The sequence below is a fragment of the Topomyia yanbarensis genome, chromosome 2 (assembly GCF_030247195.1).
Source record: "Topomyia yanbarensis strain Yona2022 chromosome 2, ASM3024719v1, whole genome shotgun sequence".
Classification (NCBI taxonomy): domain Eukaryota; kingdom Metazoa; phylum Arthropoda; class Insecta; order Diptera; family Culicidae; genus Topomyia; species Topomyia yanbarensis.
Window position 1 is genome coordinate 425,893,569 of NC_080671.1, and position 18,930 is coordinate 425,912,498.

Sequence of the window (18,930 nt, forward strand, 5' to 3'; positions counted from 1 at the left end):
TTGTACATTATCATGTATCATTTCAATAACATTATGTAATTTTTCTATGCAAAAATATCGACAAGCGACTCTGTGATGAAGCTTTTTGTAGAATGCCTCTGGAAAAACACGATTTGCGGTGTTAACTGTCATTCAAAAACTACTTAACCGATTTATTTCAAACTTTGCATACACATTCTATGTATGAGATATCTAACCCCTACGTTGAGTTTTCGAGATAATATTTCAATTAAGGTTGGACAGAGAATGGGCAAAAATCGAAAGCCAAAAAAGCAGTTTTTTCCACTCCGTGTGTTATATCTTCATAAAATCAATCAGCTTATGTAGAATATTGTTACAGTACTGCTGATTGATTTTTATGAAGATCTAACACACGGTGTGAAAAAAACAGGTTTTTTCGTTTTCGATTTTTGCCCATTCTCTATTCAACCTTAAGGGAGTTTTTTACTCATTTGAAATGAAAATTGATAACAAAGCATAAAGTTTGTTCGAAGAATCCGCGAAAAAATACCAAGTCTGTTTGTCCCTAGGGGCAGATCACTTGTGATGCATTTTTAAAAATCAGCTGAATTAAATGCATTTCTTTCCATCAAAATAGAAATTCGTAATGTATTTTGCGTTGCGTGTAAGACGTCAAAACCCTACGAAAAATTAGCCCTACATTCAACAAAACGTCGAACAAGTACACGGAAACGAAAAACTACCTAAAATTGAGTTCCTTTGACTCAATCTCGTGGTATCGTGGGGGAACTTAAAATTAGGTAAACCGTGTTCCATTTAACCACGGCAAAAATTATAACTCATTGATAGGTTTTTTATACTCTAATTTAAGTTGAATTTACCTAATTTTGAGTATACCCAAATACAAATTAAATACGCCAAGGTTCCATACAAAAGGGTGATCATTTTTTGACTCACCGAAAACTAGATTTAAAGAACCCTATGCATGATTTTTGGTTGACAAGTCGCAAATACTGAAGAACACTACGAAATGGCAACACGTTTTAATAAATCCGACCAAAGCATGTCGTTCTTAGGTCTATTTTTTGACAACACATGTTTACATTTTTGTGAAAAATTTGGTTTCATTCTATGAAACTGCTGCCGGCAGCCAGCATAGGTTGTAGGTGAACTCGATGCAAGTTATAAGGTAACAAATCTTTTCTGTGAAACTTCCAGCAAAAATTGACAGCAATAACAGAACCGTACTTTTATTTCAGTGAATATTGATGGGACAGACGGGCCGACCACTCCACTTTGCAGTAATAGGCTTACCAAAACCATTTTGCTACTGTGACCGTTATTCCTTCGACCTAGCGAATGCTACTCAAGAAGTTCAATGCTGTGTACACAAATTATCCCGTTAAGCTCGGGTTCACTGATCTGCAAAATATCGCGTATTCATCGACATTTTATTTAATCTGGTACATGGAATCTGGCTTATTTGAATTAATTTGAAAAAAAAAATATGGACGATAAATTGAGAACACAGCGAGAACTTACATTAATGATCAGGCTACTGGACAAGTCGATCAAAAATGGTGCTGCAGAATGGATATTTACCCGTTTGTCATGATGATCGAAGCTTCGGAGTAGTGGCTCTTAAGAGGATATTCCACGTTGAAATCGAACACGTGTATCCAGTGTCTGTCTAAATAAACGAACGCGTCGAATTGTCGTTGGAATTACGCTCAAAGTATCTGTGCTGGCAGTTACTTCGTTCAATCCGTTTTTCATTTTATTTTCTTATTTTAGAGATTTTTGTCTATTTTACAGCATAAAGAATTTAGAATTCGTTGACAGATTATTGTGAAGAAAATCAGTTTATAAGATGGTAGCTGGACGAATTTCCTTTTCTGACGTGTCTAGTCCGAGACAGCGACAGAACACGTGTGATAAGTACGATTTTACCAGAGGGGGAACAACTTGACAGCTCCTATACAAATCGTTGAAACCACTTTATTTGGGTCTGTGGGTCTAAAATGGCGGATCAATTTTTATTCAAGAACAATTTCTAAAAAAAGCGTAAACTTGTTCACAGTGAAAATTTTCTTGTTCAATTTTTTTTTACTTTCGATAATTCATTTTTGAAGACTTTTTGGGCGTTTGGTGTTGTTTTGTTATAAAAATGCATCTTTGTTCCGATGCAATATTTTTAAATGATTCATGATTTTTTGGAAACAGCATACAAACAAGCGGCGCTTATACTAGTTAGTGAGCACCTTTATTTAGTCTTAAGATATTAGGTAGTAATATTTGTATTGCAATGTAAAAAACACACACAATGATACTGGACTGTTTTGCTCCCTCTCCGATAAAAAATGAACTGTCATCACTTCTGAATTTCGTGGAAACCTTTACACCATACATGTCGCAGCACCTATCAGTTAGATGCTCTACCTTCAGAAATAAACAGTCGAAGTCAATCCTGCCTTTGTTAAATGCGAAGTGAAAAATGATAATCACAAAGCTAAATGTATTTAAAGATTAACGACAAACTTTCGAGAATTGTCATATGCGAAAGATATTTCAAGAGCAATGGGAGAGGAAAAAGTTCACACTAGAAATCAAATCAAATCATGCATTTTATATTTTACATTCGGCACAATTTGTAATCCTTAACTTGTTTGTATTTATCTTAAATTATTACGCTGTTTTGAAATGATCATCTTGATTATCTCTTCCGAATGTAAATAAAGAAAACAAGTTCGTAAAAGACGTCACCAAATTATTTTCTCGCATATAAATTTACAGTATCGCAATTAGTGGACGGCGTTCTATGGTGGCGACATCATTCGAAACACGGTGGTTTCAAGTAACTTAGGCTAAACGTCAAGTTGCGGGAGGGTTGGATTTTACGAAAATACCTTCAACGAGCTCAAGTCGCATTTCGTCCTGTGCACAGCCTAGTATAGTCTATAAAAGTAAGAATCAATAATTGTAGCTGCAAGTACTACTCAGAATAGTTGTCTCACTATGACATATGATAGTTAAATAAATTTGACTTTGATTGCTGTGGGTACACCCATTGCCCTGCAATGTGGTTAAGTGGGATAAATGTTTACACTTTAAAATAAGTGGAACAGCAGCCCTTTGCATGCTCTAGAAACTATCTTCTATATCGCAGATGTGCATTCTGCTTGTTGATTGCTTGTTTTTTTGCTTGCCAAAATAGTCCGATTAACATTTCCATTTAAAAAATAACTCCAAGAATGACAGTCAGTATAGGTGTCAGTATACTATGTGTAAGAACCATTTCAATTATTTTCAAACTACGAACACATTTGACTGGTTCACCGGTGAAATGTAAAAAAAAATGCGAAAAGGTCGACCCGAGCGTTTAGGTATTAATGACTAATGAACACAGCGTCATATGGTAAATACAAGGAAACTACGAATTTATTTTTTATTCCAAATATATTTAAAATATCAAAGTAATGGCAAAAAACCTTATCGAGGTTTAAAAATCATTTGGTTTTTAAATAGCTAATACAAGATAAAATAACCCAAGCCATGGTTGTAGATTATAGCCGGCACAATTTGCGGTTGACTTTTAGTAAAACTAAATAACTGACGTTAAAAGGTCAATAAAGACTATTCTTATAAGACATTTTCAAACCCGGAGAAGAAAATAAAGTACTAAAAGATACAAATGCAAATTTATCACTAAATGCTATAGGTCAGGTCCACTATAGTTCAGAGAGACATTCAAGGTCACTAGCAGCCAGATGCAACTGAAAACAGCCGCGTTGGATATTACTCTTTTGCGTTTCCTGAGGTTCTTTATGAAGTTCCGCTTTGTTGCTCAGGTACGTTTGGGGCAGCTATAATTCAGCGTTGAGCAGAAGATCCAGAGCCTGGGTTAGACGATTTATTGTCTATACTAGTTCTATTATTCCCGAAGATGGATCATCTACCACAGGTAAGGTAGGGCATCAAATCAAGACTGAGGTAGATATCGACTCCAGCATCTGACCGGAAACTCATCGACAAAACGATAACCTGCAACCTGTTCTTATAGTATAGTATAGTTACGGAATCAGTCGAACGAAGTAGTAAGACAATTCCATTCACCAAAATCATTTATGGATAGCTCTAGCAGTCGAAAGAAAGCCCACTAACAAATTAAACTCTTTTCGGTAGAACACCCTTCATTTGGTTTCGGTTATGACTTGGCATGTGGTTGATGTGATGCGGTAGTTTGAGGCATATCGGGAAATTGCACACTTGCACAAGAGATACTGTACTTTGATTCCGACCTCGCCATAGATCTCCCTGCGAATGCAAAGCTAATACAATTTCGATTGTCTATCTTATCAGTTTTACTTACTTCAAGTCCACCAGAACAAATTAATATATTTCTCATTTGATTCCTTTGCTTTTTTTCTGATTACCAAAACAATAAACAGTTTCCATGGTTTTCCAAGTTTTCAGCAATGCCAGTTTTCTAGAAAATTCATCAAGGTACACTGTCACTTTGACACTGTACCTTTCAAGGTACAGGGTTGTGTAAAACGTGTCCTCGAAAAATTGCAAGAGTATTCCGTATTAACATATTTGTATTTGGTATACCCCAAACAACTCAAAAGTACCTTCCTGCACGGAAGACCTCGACTGAGTCGAATCTCTCGTTTTGTTTTTGACAACACTAATAAGTGCGAAAGCGACGCACAACTCAAAAGTAAGTTAAAAGAACTTATGCTGCAGGTTGTGTAGGACGTTTGTTAAACAAACTTTTCTGCGAGGGAGTGCAAAGTTGATGCAAAAATGGAAATTAAATGCATTTTTTCTAATTTGATGCAAATTTGTTATACATTTCTAGAGTGATCTGCCCCTAGGTTTGTCCCATTGTTAAAATTCTTCGCATAATTGTCCCACTAACAAAAAACACAAAAAAGTGGACAATAAAAAAATAAAAACATAGCATTTAGTTAAGAAGTACAATACGCTAGATGTCGGGTACTGACAAAATTGATGGAAAAATACAGGTTCATTAAAAAGAGATGGCCGTGGTAATATTAATTACAGCAGTGAGATCAGTCCGGTAAAGCTCTTCATCACCGTCGTCGCTTGCATAACATGGCGAACGCATCTAGGATAATGAGCCTGTTTTCGCCATGTTTCTATTATCACGCTACCCATTTGAAGCCGTTGATTAGTGCAGTGTCTGCTATTTTTGTTTAACACATTGGTCAAATTGTAGGGCGACAATTGGGTCATTAAGCTATACATAGTTTTCCGTTCCATTCGATAAATTTTAGGTCCAATATACATAATATAACATTATTTAAAAAAAAAATTTATTTGTAATACGTAAAAACGATTTTTTTGTTTTTTAAAATAAATCTTATGCGATTGTGATGAAGCAAAAAATCTCACGAGTAACAAAAAAAAACTCACGACATATCCTTTTGTAAAAAAATGAGTAATGAACATCATTTGCATATATCGTGGTGGGACTGACATGCGTAAAATTTTCCGGTTTCTGTGCGATTTCTTGACATAACAGTCCCACTTAACATTTTTCGTAAAAACTATCGTAAGTTGGATCTCTATAATTAAAAATTGAACTGATTATATTGGAAACAATTGCTATGAACGTAATTCTAGACAATAAAGCTTTATTTGTTGCACCGTTTCCCTCCAGATTGCTAGTATATTTTTCATCTTCAATCGCGTTTTTCTCAGTTGCTAGATTTTCAACACGGGACAATTTGGCGTAGAACGGCAGTGTAGACAAACAGAGCTTATGTGTTTATCGTGTTTGTTTATTTAGAGTGGTTCATAATCATGGCAAATTCTTTCGGTTCTTTTTAGCTCTCGTTGAGTTTATAATAGAATGTCACTCCTTCAGTGAATCACAGCTCTTCAAAAAAATAATCGCGATTCATTCGCTCTTTCTGAAGAGTCGATTCTTATGATCAATTCGTGATTCACTCGTCCATCTCTAATATCTATCGAATTTTCAAATTCAAAATTTTTCTCGACTTGTGTCGAATGTGACGTAGGTTATTTTCAAAAATGATGCTTGATGTTCACACCTTTCCATTCCCACATCGTGTCTTTTAAATTTCGCAAAAAACATCGCATACATTTTGTTTATCAATCACATGACAGCTTGTTTTTTCGCAACTCCTCAAAATTATTATTTTTCTCCCGTGTGCCAAGTTCAAGTTTCTCCCTCGCCACAGTTTTGATTCGTTCTTCGTAGTGCGAAAAGGTTACTGCTATTTTGTAGCAGATACTGAAAATCAATTAGAGTTCTACATTGAGAAAAGTGTGAATACATACACAATCTTCCAGCTGTTTATCATTATGTCCACAGAGCAGGAAAATATTTTCGTATTCGTGCCAAATCTGATCGGTAAGTTTTGGGGACCGAATAAGTCCTTTCTTCGCCCTTGTAGTAATTTGCCAGCAATGAAGTCACATCTCCCGAACCCAGTGCTTCATGCGAAGTGACGCTGGTGGGGGTAGGAAAATTGATTTTTCCTCCAAACTTACAGCGCAATAAAATTTTGCTCTTGATTCGGGATGGTTTGTTTATTTGGGATTTATTTGTTGTTTCTTGTCTAGGCTATGCCCGAATCGTGCTGGCGATCGTTTCGTTCTACTACATGCCCACCAACTATGTAGTTGCCGGGTGGTGCTACATAGTCAGCGTGGTGCTGGACGCACTCGATGGACATGCTGCAAGGCACTTCAACCAATGTAAGTATCGGTCGAGGGAGTTAGATTAATTAAATTAAGCAGCTATGTGTAACGGAATTGGTATTGAATTCTGCTCTAAATCGCTCGGTTGCATAATAATGGGCGCGGGTCAGCGAGGGTGCTTTTGAAAATAGAACACTAATCGTGATTCGAGTCTTATCGGGTGGCGGGGATAATTAAATTATTATCTTTTATGATAGGGTTGTAATTGTAAGGTTGCGTTTTTGTTGATTATTATGATTAAGGTAATCAAACACTAGCAAGCTATAGACATGTTTTTGTCAAATTTCAGCAACCAAATTCGGTGCGATGTTGGACCAACTGACCGATCGCTGCGGTACTATGGGCCTACTGGTGACTCTTAGCTACTTCTATCCGGATTATATGTTCTGGTTCCAGATGTCCATGGCGATAGATGTCTCTTGTCACTGGTTCTATTTGCATACGTAAGATGCTTTTCTATATATCGATTAGGCAAGCCGGTTAAGTTCGATGTTCGATTTACAGGACAGTTTTGCAGGGCAAAACCTCGCATAAGTTTATCGACATGTCTGGTAATCCGATAATGCGCGTTTACTATACGAACCGGATCGTGTTGGGTTTGATGTGTCTGTTTAATGAGCTGTTTTACGCAGCTTTATATTTGCTCCATTTTACTCCTGGACCATTAAGTGAGTATCAAAGTATTCAAACGGAACCAGTGAATCTTGACTTACACTATTTCAGTCCTCGGCATATCAACATTCAAACTGCTGGCAATCATATCGGCCCCGGTGGCCATCGTTAAGACGGCCATTTCGGTCATCCATGGTTACGTTGCCAGCAGGAACATCGGCGTAATTGATGTGGCCGAACGGGAAGCTCAGCGGCAGCGGGAAGCAGCCAAGAAGCCACAATAAGCTGGAGCTTCTCCTTTGAGGGTCAATTTCTATCCGGTTTGAAGGTGAGCAAATATCGTCTTGAGTGTTTTTGTTCTGGATCGGAGACAAACCGTGAACGGTAAAATTAGGCGAAACGTAAGCTCAGAAAAGGACGAACGAAACAAAGGCAAATTGGAAACTTAATGTTTGATAATTCTCCAGAGACTATCGAAGCTGGGTAGTATCTGTATTGTGTATCTTTGTCATTAGTAAAAATCAAGTCTCCTCACGTAATTATCCGATAGAAAATGACGATAATCGTGCTGATATTTCATAGATTAAGAAGATTTCACGAAGCAAGTCTTCTGTAGGGAATAAGTTGTTTTCTAAAAAAATTGACCTATTCAATGTTGACGAAAATCCCAACAAGAAGGTAAAGTCTGTGTCAAATCATATATTTGAACTGATCCTATTACTAGAGTTGTTTTGAAGTATCTTGACTATATCTTGGTGACTGTATTTTATATTAAAATGTGTACTGTAGCGGATGTTTCTAATTACATCAAAAGCACGCAGCTTCATCATTCCACAGAGCACATGAGTTGATAGCTGGAACCATTCAAATGAATTCGGGAATGATCGTCACTAGAATAATTTGAAACAATCTTTCAACTTGTTGGCGAAAAAATGTTAGTCAAATTATTGTAGCGATTTAGCGAACTATTATTGTGAGTCAAAAGTGAGGAAAATACTATTTATCAACACAACAAAATTGTAGAAATAAACAATAGATGTTGCACTAATTTATTTATATATGTAATTGTATTTGTTTAGCAATAAAGTTAGAAATATTTATAGATGTTTTGATTGTTTTGAAGCAAAAATGCAGCAATGTTGTCGTTTTGAGCGGGTTGGGGAGTCCTTTCTTAACTCCCGCGAACAGAATCGGAACGGCTGACGATCGATGGATTGATTGTAGCGGTGGATTCGAGGCGTCTCAGTGTGATCCGTTGTCAGTGAGAGAAAGGTTACTGCAGCAGGTTGACATCTGGGCATGAACAAATTGTAAACTACAAGATGGAAAATACATAAGTTCTTGAAGTGTTCGTAACAGATATATATTTGCTATTTGTGGCGTAACCCTTTCACTCATCCCGCACACATGATCGGAACGATTGATGAACGCTGGTTGCTATGGTTCGACTGTGGCGGAGGATGGGAGGGCTTCTATAATAGCAACGGCAGTGTGTCCCAGTATGCGTTGATCCATTTTTACCGCGACGTCGTGCTTCATCTTAAAGATTTTTGTCCCGTGTCTGTTGGCTCAGTCGACAGAGATGTTTCGTGTCAGCTTGAAGTCGCATCAAACCATCGTTGATGAACGGTGCAGGCGGAAGAGGGCTCTTCTGTGAATGATGCAAAAAATGGGGGCAGTTAAATCTGTATATTGACGGATATTGAGAATCTGTTATCAGTGCACTGGATATTAGGCGATTTTCCTCGGGACTGAAAGGAATCCAATAGTTGAGATCTGACAGAACAGTACTCGGCGCACGCCCAGACAATATGTTCGATATCGTGATAAGCGTTACTACAAGCGCAGATACCGCTATTTGCGAGCCCAATACGTCGGAGATGAGCGTCTAACGTGTAGTGATTGGACATGAGCCGACACATCACACGAATGAAATCCTGAACCAAATCCATTCCTCTGATCTAAGGCTTCGTTGATACCTTCGGGATGATAGAATGTAGCCACCGTTGTAGCTCTCCATTGTTCCAAGATGTCTGCCAACTTTCTAGCGTCCTATGACGAGAGATATTGAAAAATTAATTGAATCAGATTGGTCTATCGTAGACGCCTTAGTTAAAGATTCCACATCTTCATTACCTGGATTGGAGCAATGCGAGGGAACCCAAAATAAGGTAATCTTGTACTTGATTTGATTTGTTTTATTTACGTAATCTTATACGATCTTACATACAAAGCAGACAGCACCTCTCATATTTTCCCCAGAAAATATAAAATATCCTTTCTAGGTTTCATTGAACGTAGAGCTTCTATTAAGCTGTCGGAAACAATAAGGTAATGAATGGTGGGTAGAGTGTCAATAATCCCAAGGGTATACTGAATAGCAACGAGTTTTGCGACGTGAACTGAAGCAGGATCATTGAGTTTGAATGAGCTGATTGAATGTACGGAAGCCAGCGGAGCCGTCTAGGCTTGACCCGTCGGTGTAAAACATCTTGTTGCAGTCGACTTCTCGAAATTTACTATGAAAGATGCTTGGGATCTCTTGCGGTCGTGTGTGATCCGGAATTCCAAGAATCTCATCTCTCATGGATGTGGCGAAGAATACAGTTCAATCAAAAGCATGTCCCTCATGCTTGATTGACACGGTTGGGATAATATGAAGGTTGATCTTTTGTGCCATGTAATCGAGGTGCAAGGGAATAAATCGGGTTTAAGAATCGAGCTCGACAAGCCTCTCAAAAATTTGCAGTTACTAACGGGTTCAAGATATCGCATCAGAAGAGCAATCGATATAAGACGCTAGCCAGCACTTCTAGATCTATCGTATGAGTCGAGTGAATGCAACGCAAAACAAAACGCAAACAACAATATCGGATTCGCTCCAGTTTGATGAAACGTATGGTCGCAGCGGAGCGGAAACAGAAACTCCCGTATCCCATCACCGACAATATCGTTGTTTGGTACAGCCAGATCTGGTCTCCTGGGTGAGCACCCCACCATGTTCCGGTTAGTTTATGGAGAAAGTTGATCCTTTGTAGGCACTTCTGTTTTAGATACCTAATGTTACATCCGCAGGTACCTTTCGAGTCGAACCATACCCCGAGATATTTGAATGTTGAAGTCTGAGCAATAGTTTGACCAATTAATTGAAGCTCTTCACGCTTCGCTGGTTCACGCTACCTTGAAAATACGACTAGCTCAGTTTTCTCCGTGAAGAATTTGATACTCAGCAGGAGGGCCCAAGCAGACAAATTGTCCAAGGTATCTTGCAATGGTTCTTGCAAATCGACAGCTTTGCTTACCTGTAATAGAGACCACACCTTCATCTACAAGCTGCCTTAGTGTGCAGGAATTGACAAGGCATTTTATCACTGACATTCATGTAAAAATTGTAGAGAAGAGGGCTTAGACATGGGCCCTCGGGAAGGCCCATGTAGCTAAATCGTCGATGTCGATGCGAAAAATACGTGTGCTTCTCCGACAACATTTTTAGTAAAAAGTTGTTTAAAGTTGAAATACCATGCGATGTAGCTTCTCAGAAAGAATGTTGATAGAAACTGAGTCAAAAGTAAGGTTGCCACCTATGGAGAAGCTTTGACCCGGAGATTTTCACTGGTGGATTTTGAGCGGAACTAGACAGAAAGTGATTGCTCGGCATTTTAGAGCACTGTAATCGCTTTTTATTACTACGTTAAAGTAAAGCTGTAAATTTTTCGCGTTTGAGGACGATTTGTCGGTTTAATCTGGTGTAGTATTTCACTTCCCCGACTAAGTGCCAAGAATACAAAAGCACCAGCTACTCTCGCTGTGAAGGATAAGTCGAACGTGCGTTGCTCTCCTTCATAACTAACGGGAAAACGATAGCAAATGGGGCATGACAGCGGTATCTCCTGAGAAGCACTATGTGGTGTCGGTTATTCATCACCAAATGGCGCAACAAAGGGCGCAAAACTCACATCCTAAGCCAATAGTTAAGGGTCGGAGTAGCAACAATACTGGAAGAACTCGATTGATGTTCACCTAGTCAGTTGAATTCGATCAAATCTGCCATACCTTGGTGCAGGTGGTGATAAGCACCTCTAACAGTGAAGTGATTTGGTAAATTTGCAGCAAAATAACTTTTTACACCATTTTCAGCGACTTAGTGGGATGCAACACTTCAATTGGGTCATTAAATGAAGAATAAAATCCTTATATTATTTCTTTTACCAATGGAACTCATCTTTCTAAATATGACAATATATATGCTCAACCTTTAAAACTTCAGAATGATGTTGAATTCATTTCCTAAAAACATGTAAATACGTCTTCGTTTGACACTATCGGTCTTTCTTGACAGTGAATTTAGCCACATAGGTTAGCATTTTTGATAGTTATCCCAGCAAAGGTATAGAGATCAAGGTAGTTCAATGGAAGGTGTTTATTGTGAAAATTTAATTTTATAAAATAATTTGTATTTGTTATTTTGCATACAAAAAAGTGAAAAAGAAGTTCGATTACGTATCTTTAACGTTGGCTGCATCGAAAAAAATCAAATAAAGGATATGGCCTAATGACCCAATTGTAGCATATAGCGAAATATTACTTTCCCTAATTTGTAGTTAATTTGATTTGTTTTTCATTTTCAATGATCTGTAAAAGAAATCAGCAATATTTGGTGAACTACTCTTCGCCACCTTTAAACGAAGTGTTTAGTCGGGCAAAACTAAATTTGAACCAGAGTAATAATTCACTTAGACTTTTTAAATATTTTGTAAAGAAACTATTAATTCCAAAAAAAAAAAAAATAAATAAATAATGCTTCTTCTCACCAAACCCGGAGAAATTGATGATAAGCCCGGCGGCCCGGAGATCGCTCCCGAAAACCGGAGTCTCCGGGTCAAACTCGGAGGGGTGGCAACCCTAGTCAAAAGCCCCCTTAACATCCAATAAAACTGATGCCATCTGCTCTTTGCTAACACAGGCCGTTTGAATTTCTGTTGAGAACAACGCAAGGCAATCGTTCGTCACTTTGCCTTTGCCGAAGCCAAATTGTGTATCTGACAGTAAGCCATTTGCTTCGACCCAATTGTCGAGGCGAAACAAGATTATTTTCTCGAACAACTTCCGGGTACAAGACTAGGGTTGTCATCCCTCCGGGTTTGACCCGGAGACTTAACTTAACTGATTGACGGTTAGGGTCCTTAAACCGGCCAACCCCATCATTCATCAGATCATCGACAGTTAGACCCGCATCACTTACCACACCGTCAATCTCCACATCATGAGAAGGAATGTAGACGCGATACTCCAGCGTAAAGAGGCTATTGCTAACGATTTCATTGGCCTGTTTCAAGTCAGTAACGACTACGCGCAGTTTATCTGACTGAACCTTTTTAATCTCGGTTACGGCCGAGTAACGTTTTGTCAGCTCCCGTGCAACAGTTATGCTGTTTAACGGTTTATTTTTGGGCCGAAAGTATACCACCCAAGGACCAGCGGATCCATCCTGGTAAACCTTGACTCGGGGGGGCTGTGAGACATTGGGGGGAAGTGGATCGACCATAACATTATCTGTCTCCGAATCAGATATACGTTCCTCTTCCCCATAAGATTCGTATTCGGAGGGTGATCCTTCTGTTTGTTCCATTTTGTTGCGGGAGCAACACGCTCGACCGCACTGTTTAACTTAGATCAAAATAAAAAATCAAAAAGCAATAAAGAGAAGAAAAAATCGATAAGAAAAGTAAAAAACGAAACACTTCACCAGTTGGTTCCTGACGAGCTGGTAGGTGAATTGATCCTTCGTTTGTTTTATCCGCACCCGCGTGACCTTCACACAGTAGATAGCTCGTCTAAACAAAGTCGTCTTTCAGGCAAGAAAACTGTTTAGTAACGCACTTCACTGATAGCGCAGGTAATAATTATCACTCGCGGGACTGTTTATTAGAAATGCTTTACTGCAGCCTCTGCCACAGCAAGCACCTTCGTACTACCGAAAAAACTAAACCACACCGGAGAGAACAAAAAGCACTTGTTTCCCGGTACAAAGTTGGGTTACGAATGTGAAAACCTGATTGATCGTTACACCCATCAATAGAAGCTGGAGTTGCACCGACTCACGCTTCCTAGAAAAAACAACCAACTCAGTTTTCTCCGTGGAGAACTCAATACCCAGCTGAAGAGCCCAAGCAGACAAATTGTCCAAGGTATCTTGTAATGGTCCTTGCAAGTCGGCAGCTTTAGGCCCTGTAACAGAGACCACCCCGTCGTCTGCAAGTTGCCTTAGCGTGCATGAATTGGAAAGACAATCGTCAATGTCATTCACGTAAAAATTGTAGAGTAGGGGACTTAGACATGAGCCCTGGGGAAGACCCATGTAGCTAAATCGCGATGTTGTTAAATCGCCATGCGAAAAGTGCATGTGCTTTTCAGACAACAGGTTTAGCAAAAAGTTATTTAAAATCGGTGAAAGACCATGCTGGTGCAGCTTCTCTGACAGAATGATTAAAACGGAGTCCAAAGCCCCCTTAATATCCCAGAAGAATGATGCTATCTGCTCTTTGCTGGCATAGTCCAATTGGAATTCTGTAGAAAGCAACGCAAGGCAATCGTTCGTCCCTTTGCCTTTGCGGAAACCAAATTGTGTATCTGACAGTAAGCCATTTGCTTCAACCCAATTGTCGAGGCGAAACAAGATCATTTTCTCGAACAACTTCAGCAGGACAGCATTGCAATCGGTCGGCATGAGTTGTGGTCGGAGCCTGGTTTTTTCTGGTTTTTGGATGGCGATGACCTTCACTTGCTTCCAGCCATGAGGGACAATGTTACCATAAAGAAACTTGTTAAATAAGTTCAACAAGCGCCTTTTTGCAGTGTCGAACCGGCGCCAATAACTGTGTTTTTTGGCTTTCATTAGACTCTTCATTCGCCTTTCTAACGACGCGTACTGTTGATAGCTAGCGGGTAATCCGTTTTCCCGGAAGACCTTATATGCAGTGGACTTCTCCGCTTACAGCTCTGAGCACTCTTTGTCCCACCACGAGGTAGGAGACCGTCTATGGATATTCGCGCTGGGTACTGGTTTAATCTGAGCTGTATTCGTGCTGTCGAGCAACAAGCCAGCCAAAAAGCTGTACTCTTCCTCCGGAGGAAGCTCTTGAGTGGACTCGATTTTAACGGATATCGCGGTCGTGTAACTCTTCCGTGTGAGGTCATACGAGACATTGATTGTTTCTGATGGTCTTGAACCGTTAGTAATTGAAATTACTGGGGATCAGGGATCATCTTCCACATGCAATCTAACTGTAGCGATGTTGAGCATAGCGATAAGTCCAACGCGCTTGCGCGTGCTGGTGGTGTAGGAATCCGCGTCATTTTTCCCGTGTTTAAGATGGTCATGTTGTAATTGTCGCAAAGATCTTGGATTAATGTTGATCTATTATCATCATGAAGACAGCCCCATACCGTATCGTGCGAGTTAAAGTCTCCCAGAACTAGCCGCGGTGCCGGTAAGGATTCCGTGATATTACAAAGCGTTCGGTGCCCTACCGAGGCTCTAGAAGGAATGTAGATGAAGGCTATGCAATGATTATAACTTGACAAGCGACAATTTCAATGACTTGTGTCGAAGGGAGGTAAATTCGGTTGAAAGTATAGCACTTTTTAATCTCCAAAAGTACTCCTCCATAGGGGTTTTCTCGATCCAGACGAATTATATTAAAGTCGCGGAGGTTGAGATTTATATCGGAAGTTAACCAAGTTTAACATAATGCGAAAACATCACATTTTAAATTATTTAGTAAAAATTTGAAGGAATCGATTTTCGGGAGGATACTCCTGCAATTCCACTGTAGGACAGTGATCGAAATGAAATTGAAAATTAAGTCCACTATGTCAGAAAATTTCATTAGTCCGTTACTGGACTGAGTATCTGTTTGAAAAAAGGGGACACTTGGGGTTTTTGGTGTCCCTGGAAGTGGTGGATACTCCTTGTTAGAATTAAAATTTCCAAGTCCTGGAGCAAATTGGTTCAGTTTTAGTGCATCACTTCCGTTGGATTTATTGATTGTAGTTGGTGCACTCTGAGGGGACGACACCTTGGCACCCTTACGAGGCAATCTAGGGGAAGCTAGATTTCTCCTCTTCCTGGACTCCCCTTTTTTTTTTTTTTTTTTTTTTTTTTTTACAATGGAGAAGACCTTTATGTCCTAGCCCAGTACACGTGCTAACGGTAGGGTCCAATCTACCACACGGGGTGCACTGGGGGCGTGTCGGACTCGAATGGTGACCAGCCATTAATACCGACTAAACTCCATTGGGCTCCGCCATCATTCCTCCCAGGAACTACCTCTCGGTATTACTTCTGGGGGGATGGCTGTACTCAATGTACTCATTCACTCTCACTCGCGCGATCATACATCCTGTATGAGGCTTACTTGGGTGCTCTCTCAATCACACTTTGATTCACTCTCAAACACTCCCACATGAGGCTGACTTTTGTGCTCACCTTACTCATTCCTTGCTAGGCTTACTTTTGTGCTCGCCCTACCCATCCATGTGAGGCTGACTTGGGTGCTCACCCTATCACCTGATTCACTCTCAATCGTGTCACTCTATTGTACCTTTGTCACTCCCTCTGGCATCCCATGTGGGACATTTTTCTTAGGCCCCACTTCTGACATACCATGCGAGGCTGACTTTTGTGCTCACCTTTTTCATTCCTTGCTAGGCTGACTTTTGTGCTAGCCTCTACCAACCTGTGAGGCTGACTTTTATGCTCACCCTTAACATGCAATGTGAGACTGACTTGGATGCTCACCCTTTCACTCCTCTACCACGCCATGAGGCATCGATAGCTTAGTTCCAACATACTACGCTACGACCCTCCCGTCTTGGCATGAGGCAGTCCACTTATACGCCTATACACTCACTCTTCTGTCTTGCTTCGGGGTGGCTGGGTTTACCCCTTACGCGGTTGCCATTCGCTGCGCCAACCTACCTCGGCATGAACAGACCATTCACTCTCTTATTTTGCGCTTGGCCTTTTTCGCTCCAGCTAACCAATCACTAGTTAGCCGTGCCCGCCGTCTGTTGCTCGGTTCGCCAGATTACCTGTAGCCTACTGGCAATCTGGATGGTAGCAGCCGAGACTGCGTTCCACTTCTCCACCGTTTGACACATCCGCTGAATAAGGGTATCCGGGGTTGTGTCCCAGCCACAGACGTCAAGCATTGCTCTTCTTTCGACGTCGAACCGATGACATACGAACAGTATGTGTTCGGCAGTTTCATCTACACCTGGGCAGTCCGGGCAGACTGGGACCTCCGCGTGCCCGAACCTGAGGAGGTACTGACGGAAACAGCCATGGCCTGACAGGAATTGTGTCAGGTGGAAGTGAACTTCCCCATGGGGTCTTCCCACCCAGCTCGATATGCTAGGTATCAGCCGGTGGGTCCACCTACCTTTCGAGGAGTTGTCCCACTCACGCTGCCATCTGGCGACCGAGGTCACCCTGGTGCGCTCGCGGGCTCCCCTATTTCCACGTAGCTCAAAGCACTCCTCATCTTCCCGAATGACCAGCCCGACTGGCATCATGCTCGCTATCACGCAGGATGCATCGTGTGATACCGTGCGGTAGGCAGATATCACTCTGAGGCACATCACGCGGTAGGTGCTCTCCAGTTTCTGTAGGTAACTGGTTACCCTCAGTGCTCTTGACCATGACGGGCCGCCGTACCTGAGGATAGATACGGCAACGCCTGCCAGTAACCTACGTCTACTGGCGCACACCTTTGAGCTGTTGGACATCATTCTCGATAGTGCCGCAACAGCAGTCGACGCTCTCTTGCACGTATAGTCGACATGGCTGCCGAAGGTCAGCTTGTCGTCTATAATGACTCCGAGAGACTTCAGACTTCGCTGTGAAGTGATCGCGACTTCTCCCACATGGATAACTGCATGTTGTGCCGACTTGCGGTTGTTGACGATAACTACCTCCGTCTTATGATGAGCGAGCTCCAGGCCTCTCGCGCTCATCCATTCCTCCACCGTGCTAATCGCGTGTTCTGCGGTTAGTTCTACCTCAGGAATTGAATCCCCGTAGACCTCCAAGGTTACGTCGTCGGCAAAGCCGACGATCTTGACCCCAGGAGGGAACTTCAGTCTCAGAACCCCGTCATACATGAGGTTCCATAGCACCGGGCCTAGGATCGAGCCCTGCGGGACCCCGGCGGTAATCGGAACCCTTTTCTGACCGGCATCGGTCTCGTATATCAGTACGCGGTTTTGGAAGTAACTTTCCAGGATCCGGTACAGACCCACCGGTAGGCTAAGCCGGTGTAACGAGAGCGCGATGGCATCCCAGCTTGCGCTGTTAAATGCGTTCTTCACGTCAAGTGTCACTAACGCACAGTATCGAATACCTCGCCTTTTTCGTTGGATCGCTATCTCGGCAGTATTTATCACTGAGTTGAGAGCGTCCACTGTGGACTTACCCTTCCGAAAGCCAAACTGGTTGCTTGACAGACCGTCCGTACCTTCCGCGTACGGGGTGAGCCTGTTGAGGATGATCCTCTCAAGCAGTTTGCCAGTCGTGTCTATCAGACAGATTGGTCTGTACGCCGATGGGTCGCCTGGCGGCTTCCCGGGCTTCGGCAACAGCACTAGTTTCTGCCTTTTCCATCTATCGGGGAAACGGCACTCGTCAAGGCATCTCTGCATAGCTAGCCTGAACATGTTCGGGTTCGCTATGATCGCTGCCTTGAGAGCGTTGTTTGGAACTCCATCCGGCCCTGGAGCTTTGTTCATTGCTAGGGATTTAGCCACTGCGAGTAGTTCTTCATTCGTCACTGGAGCCACCATTTCGACCGTGCCCGCACTGTCTCGTAGTGCAGGTGGCCAGGGGCTTGTGGCTCGAGACGGGAAGAGTACTTCGATAATCGTTGCCAACCGGTCCGGAGACCGTTCTGGGGGTGAGGAGCCCCCTTTGGTCTTGGCCATCACAATCCGGTAGGCGTCACCCCACGGATTCGCGTTGGCACTCTCACACAGGTTGTCGAGACACGCTCTCTTGCTGCTTTTAATAGCCTTGTTAAGGGCTAGTTTCGCAGCTCGAAACGCTTCACGGCGGTTCTCTCTTGCATCCTCGGTGCGAGCTCTTTGCATCCTACGTCTAGCTCTGAGACAGGCTGACCGTAGAGCTGCAATCTCGGCACTCCACCAGTATACCGGGCATCTGCCGTTTCTTGGCAGTGTTTTTCTCGGCATAGTGGCGTCGCACGCGCGTGATAGAACAGCTACCAGCGCATCCCCGCTTAGACTGTCGGTGTTGGCCTCCAGTCCCAGGGCCGCGGTGAAAGCTTCGCTGTCGAAGTGATTGGACTTCCACCCGCGTACCTGACAGGGATCTCCCGCCCTCGGATGCTGCACACCATAGTTGATCTTAAAGCGGATTGCTAGATGATCGCTATGGGTGTAGCCTTCGTCTACCCTCCATTCCATGCCTGGAGCCAGACTCGGGCTGGCAAAGGTCAAATCAATCCACGCCTCCACTCCGTTTCTACGGAATGTACTAGCGGAGCCATCATTAGCAAGCACAGTATCGAGTTTCGCAAACGCTTCCAT

At 42.0% G+C, this 18,930-nt stretch overlaps 1 protein-coding gene across 1 annotated transcript; it reads left to right on the forward strand.

Moving 5' to 3' along the window:
• Positions 1-6,177: 6,177 nt before the first annotated feature.
• On the forward strand, positions 6,178-8,424 carry LOC131685317 (CDP-diacylglycerol--inositol 3-phosphatidyltransferase). Its single transcript, XM_058968960.1, has 5 exons — positions 6,178-6,364; positions 6,577-6,711; positions 7,004-7,157; positions 7,219-7,382; positions 7,438-8,424. Exons 1-5 carry the CDS (start codon positions 6,316-6,318, stop codon positions 7,608-7,610), a joined length of 675 nt encoding a protein of 224 aa, XP_058824943.1. The 5' UTR covers positions 6,178-6,315; the 3' UTR covers positions 7,611-8,424.
• Positions 8,425-18,930: the final 10,506 nt, after the last annotated feature.

What these genes read in the sequence shown, in the direction of transcription:
- LOC131685317 (XM_058968960.1), top strand. Translation starts at nt 6,316, where the DNA reads ATGTCCACAGAGCAGGAAAATATTTTCGTATTCGTGCCAAATCTGATC. An exon ending in ATTCGTGCCAAATCTGATCG is followed by an intron (nt 6,365 to 6,576) that starts GTAAGTTTTGGG and finishes TTTCTTGTCTAG; the next exon opens with GCTATGCCCGAATCGTGCTG. An exon ending in CACTGGTTCTATTTGCATAC is followed by an intron (nt 7,158 to 7,218) that starts GTAAGATGCTTT and finishes TTCGATTTACAG; the next exon opens with GACAGTTTTGCAGGGCAAAA.